This window comes from Hibiscus syriacus, unplaced genomic scaffold (assembly GCF_006381635.1).
Source record: "Hibiscus syriacus cultivar Baekdansim isolate YM2019G1 unplaced genomic scaffold, ASM638163v2 tig00111092_pilon, whole genome shotgun sequence".
NCBI classification, from domain to species: Eukaryota; Viridiplantae; Streptophyta; class Magnoliopsida; order Malvales; family Malvaceae; genus Hibiscus; species Hibiscus syriacus.
The window spans coordinates 351,571-358,334 of NW_024062979.1; the positions used below are offsets into that span (position 1 = coordinate 351,571).

Sequence of the window (6,764 nt, forward strand, 5' to 3'; positions counted from 1 at the left end):
TAAAGCAGGCTTCGATGAAGCTGGTCACGATGTACATAAAAAGAGTCGGAACCGAGCTTCAAACGGCACGCAGTTCGGACAAGGAATCTGCACAAGAGGCACTGCTTGTGCTCCAAGGAAGTCTCTGCTTTAATGCTTTTGGATTCAATCTTATTCTCATTTTTCTTTATACAATTCTTATCTTTGATTTTTTTTTAATTATTCAAATTTCGTAAATTTAAATTTGATTTTTTATTTCGAATCAAATTTTGTTTATCCATCGTCGAAGAGATGCCTATTAATTTAATTATTCATTTTACTTTACAAGATGGTAGGATATATTACATTTATAGATTAATAGTTGTTGTTTAAGCATGGAAGGGGCATATATATAATACATGGATATGAACACAAGTGACCCCTTCACATGAATATAGAATACTCACAGCTTGGCATACTTCTTGAGGTTCTCTCCGGCATCCTTAGCATGCTCCGGCACCGGCATGTTGCACATAAGTGTAACTCTCGACGATGACACCAACGATCTGTTATTGCTCTCTGAACTTCGATTCGAGTCCCTGATTTTCCATAGTCGCACCTCCCATACCTATCGTATCCCGATAAAAATTATACGATAAAAATTAAGATATTTATCGTCGATTACAAATACTAATCATTTTGTTTAGATTAAACTAGTGGAATATTGTAATTGAAAAAAAATTAGGAAAATATTGCTTCGAAAAATTATTGAGAAATAAGGGAATTTTACGGTACTAAAAAAATATCGACAAATGAAACCAACTTTCGATGAAGTTGCTGGTATATGCTGGTTTTTCTTTTCTTTTCTACGTTTTTGATACTAAATTGAAAGAAAGTTAAAATTATAGGGAGTAAAATGATTTTTTTAAAAGTTAAGATTTAAAATTACCAATAAAATTCTAGCAATTCAAAATTAAACAGTCAAAATGATATTTTTAGGGTAAAAAACGATGATAATGCACTCAGAAGACCTTGTCGACTCATAAATCTTTTTAAAAAAATTCATTTTAATCGGACATCCAAACAAATTGAATGATGTTTTCCAGTAACTGAAAACAAATTATTTTAATTTTGGTCACTAAAATTTATTTTTTTTCAATTTAATTACTTTATTTTTAAATTACTCCTAATTTAAGCACCCTAACTTTCAAATTTTTTTTATTTTAATCATATATTCATAAAATTTAAAAAATGTCATGTCACAAAAATTATTAATAAAATAGATTAGAGTAATTAAAACATGAGCAATTTAAAAATTGAGTAGATAAATTAAAAAACTTCAAACTTTATTGATCAAAACAAGAGTGTGCAGATACCTGAATGATGAATGATGTTCTTTACTTATTAAAATACAGTGCCATTAAATTCGTAATTGCGGGTACTAAAATAAAATAAAAGGTAAACATTAAATATAATTTTGAAGCAAATGAAAGTTTATGTATTAAAACGAAACAAAGATGATAGTTTAAGTACTAAAATTGTAATTTTACCCATGATAAAATTTCAGTGGCGCGGTAGGTAAATGAATTGATATAAATAAATAAAATGATTTTCAAAACTTTAATGTCCGCTCAAATTTTACCATATGTGATTTATAAAAAAATATTTTTATAGCTCACCTGAATGGTCCTTCCGAGATTAACGGGGGTAGCTTCGGCAAAGATAAGTTCGCCGAGTTCCGCGCGCTTTAAGTGGTTGATGCTAAGGTGGATCCCCGCCACTCTTTTGAAACCGCCGGCAATGTGCGCCCCCATGCTGGCCAGCGACTCCGCTATTAGAGCCGATACTCCGCCGTGCAACACCTTAAACGGCTGTTCTCCCAATACAATTCACAAGATTATTAATCCAAAAACAAAAACAAAAAACAAACAGAAACCGCGTAATCGGAACCTGACAGCACTTTTGAGTCACACGGAGGAGACCGGTGACTTTTGTCGGCGACAAGTCTTGTATCTGAAACCCAAACAGATGTAGCGCCGAATCCAGAACAGCCGTCTTGTCCGAAGAAGATGAAGACAACGATTCGTCCATTCAGCGAGTAAACGAGAAATCGACGGTCTGATTTTGAGGATGATTTTTGGTCGTCAACAAACTTGGACCTCTGTTTTTTTTTTTTCAGAATGAGAGGAAAAGTGACGTGAGAAACGGACACAGACGGGATTTATATGTTTGCCCCTTTTTGGAACGGCAACAACGAGGAAAAAGCAAAACAAAGCGAGGGTAGTTTGGTACATTAGCGGAAGAAAACATTAAAAGTTTGGTAAATTACACAAATACTCACTGAACTTTACTTTTTATCCTATTTCAGTCATCATACTTTCAATATTTTCAAATTACTCACTAAACTTTAGACATTAAACTTTTTTTACTCACTCAACTGTTGTCTCATTAACAGTGTGATTACGTGGAATATTATAGTATTATAATATGCCAAATAGGATTTTTATTATTAATATTTATTTCATTCTTTTTCACATTCACTCCCTCAGTCGTCTTCTCTCTCCCCTTTTCTCTTACTTTCTTTTCAAGTTAGCCCCACATTCCCTTTCTACTCGTTTCCAGTTGGTTCCGGTTTCCTCAGCTTACTCTCTTCTCTCTGGCTTCTGTTTGTTTCATGAGAAAAATTCGAGGGTGTTTTTTTTTTCTCCTTTTACCTATGGCTTGGCTTCCTGTTTTTATTCTTCTTTTAGTTGTTTCTCAAGCAACAGCTGATGAAGGTAAAGCTTTTTATATCCGACTCTTCCAGTTACTCAATCTTTGCTTAATACTTCATTTAATGGGATCTTACAACTGATGAGCTCGATCTCTTTTCGATAAACTTTTTGGGTCTTCTTTTATTCCCTTTGTTTGTTCTTCAAGTTATTTGAATGATAGAAATCTGATGAAACATGCACTATGTAAACACGTTTGAGGGGAACTGTTTTGACTGTAATGAAATTCTTTTACCTTTTTACTTTGCTTTGGGGGATTTTAGTAGGTCTGAAGCATTAAATTGGGGAATAAGTGAGGACAGAAGGGAAGTTGGGGGCATTAAAAGAACATACAATTTTCTGAACTCGACAAGCCATGATAATCTTGGAAAGGTGTTGCCTCATTGAATTTGTTTACACCTCCAGCAGTACACAGGGAAGGTTTCGAGTGTTTCATGAGCCACTTTTCAATAAACCAAAGATAGAGGTTCAAAGAGCAAGAACAACACATGTTTCCATTAGAGAAGACTTACGAAGCAAATAAAATAACTTGTACTGGCAAATCAATGGAGATTTCAATAAACCTAATTTTTAGCTAGCTTCATATGAATAACACCATCTGGTGTCTATTAACGGGATGAAAATGATTGGTCTCGTATACTTCCACCTATCGAGATAAGGAGAGTTTCCACTCATTAAGCGGAGACTTCTACTGTTTTACGATTGTTGTAATCTTGTTGTACGAATTGGGGGATCAAGAGTTGTTCGATGCCGTGGATGTCAACTCAGGACGGTTGATGGTGTTGGAGGCAATGACTTTGGATGTGTCGTTGAATTTGGCACCGGAGGAATAGTCACCATAAAACGCCATTTCCAGACTTCTTTTTCTCTCTCGCTGTAATTTATTCTTGGAATTGTCTGTAGTGATTAAAATGTCTTCATCATTGCTGGTTTTGATGGTGGCCAAACCAGACTTGTGTGAACGTGATATGTTTCTTTGTTCCATTTTTATTCTTTGTTTGTTTTATGAACCATCCTCGAAGAAGGAGAAGAAAGAGGTAGTCAACCATCTTTGAAGAAGAAGAATAAGAAAGAGATAGTCATGTCACTCTCTCATGGTTAATACTTTAACAGTTTACCACGTCTTTCACGCCATTAATTATTTAATAGTAGAATGACAAAAAAAAATTTAATTTCTAAAGTTAGTAAGTAAATTAAAAGAAATTGAAAGTACGGTGAGTAAAAAATTATAATTGGAACAGTTACTATCAAGGCTTAATTCTTAAATAAGTGTTTAAATTATATCTTTTGTGTCGAATAGGTGCTTATGGTATTTTTTAGCTCATTCAGGTGTCTAATATTACAAACGTGATCATTTCAGGTGCTCGGATAGATAACGAAATTAATTTCCTCCGTTAAGTAACATGTGTGACAATATGATAATTTAAAAAAATTAATTAAATTATATAATTTTTTTAAAAAAGAAAAGACATAAATTTTGAAATAACTCAAAAACTTTAAAAACCTTCATTTTAACCCATAAACCCACGCTAACCACTGCCTTTTGTCCTCGAAGAAGCTCCACCCGACCTCTCCTTCCCCGGCGACCAAAACCCTTATGAAATCATGGCCAAAGGACGACCAATCGATAACAATTCGATGTTTTATACCTCGCGAACCCTAGGATGAAAATTGCGATCTCACGCGATTCTGATGGTGAATCTGCGACAACTATGACGACATATAACTAGGATGATGACAATGACTACTTAGACGGTGATAGTCATGGCCAGAAATGGTGCCAGCGATGGGTTAGTGTTAGTTTGGGCTCTTATTTGGGAATTAAACCTACTATCAATTTTGAAGTTAAATTTCATATTCCCAAAGATTTTTATAGGAAAAAATAAACTTTTATTTTTTTAAAACAAAAAAATATGTATATTAATAAATTTTACCATTTATTTTATATATGTTAATGATTTTTTAATATTTGTTAAATGTTAATTTAAATAAAAATATTATTTTTATTGTAAATCCAAAATAGTGATTTTAAATATATTTGTTCATAGTCATCTCTTATTTAAAAGTTGAAATTTTGTAATTAATTTAATATTTAATTTATAAGTTTAATAAATATTTATATCTATGCTAGAGTTTTGGATTAAGTATATAAACTCTCACTAAATTATATTGAAATAATTTTTTTGTTATTAATTTTTCAAAAATATAAAATAGATATTGAACTTTTAATTTTGTTATTAAAGGTTGTTTGTTTGTCTCTTAATGGAATCATTCAGCGCTGAATGCTGAACCGTTCAACATTCAACGCATTTGTTTCGTACCTCTAAATGATTCAGTGCTGATTAATTCAGCAAAACAGTGTTAAATGATTCAGTGCTAACTGATTCAGCAAAACAGTGCTGAATGATTCAGCACAGAAGTATATTCTGAATGATTCAGAGTCATTATCAAACAGCATGTGACATTCAGAGCTAATTCATACAGAACTTCTGAATCATTTAATATTTGAATCATTTAGCGCTTAATCATTATGAAGTAAACAAATTATTGTCGTTTAAGGAATGACAAATTATATTAAATTAATGAACAATATATCATTTTTTTAAATAAAACAGTCAATTCATTTATTATTCAACCAAGACAAAAGTAAATGGGTTCATGGAATCCAGCTAAGAAAGCAAAACGGTGACACCCAAGAGCTGCCCGTTCATCTTCTCGCTCCAAAAAACAAGTTGCATTGAGACATCGCCGGCGAGAGAAGACAGAACCAAATAGAGACTATGTAAAACTGCATATCCTTCGAAGATGAGCTTAAACCGAAGCCATCCTCTCCTATCCTCCAAAGCCTTTAACTCCACACAATCCGGTGCTTCCTCAAACCAGAACGAATCCTCTGAGTCGGTACCCGAGACCACCGCCATGCAGTGAGCCACAATGTTTCCTTCCCTGGGGATGAAGTTAACCGAGCATGCATGAAAGGAAACCGCTCATTGCTTCGTTACATATAGTTAACTTAATGTTGTGATCAAAATGAAACCAAAACGTAATATTAGTATGATTTTAAAAGAAAATTTGAATGATCAAAATAAAAGAAAGTTGATAGTTGACTTACTAAACGTATAATTTACCCTTACTAATAATGTTAGGTCAAAGCAAAATATAAATAAATCATTCGACAAATCCACTCGTTAAACATGAACATTAAAGTTTTTTTCCCCTTCACCCTAGCACGCCGGAATATTTTATTAGGTCAAATAATGTTAGCTGATTAGGTATAACTAACGGATATCATATGTAAAATATGGTTATTTCAATTTAGATAACCGACCTCTATTTTTCAATACCTATTTGGTTTAATACCAAAATAAGTGCAAAAATTATATCTTTTTTTAATAGGTGTCTAAACTATTTTTTGACTCATCCAGGTATCTAACGTTATAAACGTTAGCCATTTAGGTGCTCAGGTCGTCAATAACGTTAATTTTCACGTTAAGCGACACGTGTCACAATCTGATGCTTTTACTTTTTTATTAAATTATATATTTTTAAAAGAAATACATAAATATTTTGAAATAACCCAAAATTTTGAAAACCTTCATATCAACCCCTAAACCCACGTCGATCGTCTCCCTTTATCGTTAACGAAGCTCCATCTGACCTCATCTCCCTCGACAACCAAAAACCCCCATGAAATCATGACTGATCGACGATGAATCGAGGTTTTATACCCCACGAACTCTAGGATGAAAATCGCGATCTCGACTACCAATCGACGACATATGACTAGGAGGATGTAGGGACTATATCAACGGTGAAAGTCGTGGCCGAAAAGGGCGACGTCAGTGGGTTAATAATAGTATTTGAAGATTTTAGGTGTTTTTGGGACTTTTTATAATTTAATAGAAATTAAGGTTTTTTTTTATAAATATAATAATATTTTAAAAATAAATAAATTTCAAAAGCACTGAATTGTGACACGTGTCACTTAACGAGGAAATTAATGTCATTGATGGCCTAGGCACCTAAATGGGTAGT

General features: G+C 33.1%; 1 protein-coding gene across 1 annotated transcript; it reads right to left on the reverse strand.

Annotated features, from left to right (window-relative positions):
* Positions 1–246: 246 nt before the first annotated feature.
* Positions 247–2,137, reverse strand: LOC120152542 (1,4-dihydroxy-2-naphthoyl-CoA thioesterase 1-like). Its single transcript, XM_039164742.1, has 3 exons — positions 1,909–2,137; positions 1,638–1,829; positions 247–586 (listed from the first exon to the last, which is right to left on the reverse strand). The coding sequence occupies exons 1-3, from the start codon at positions 2,047–2,049 to the stop codon at positions 422–424; spliced, it is 498 nt and encodes a 165-aa protein (XP_039020673.1). The 5' UTR covers positions 2,050–2,137; the 3' UTR covers positions 247–421.
* Between the last annotated feature and the right edge of the window lie 4,627 nt (positions 2,138–6,764).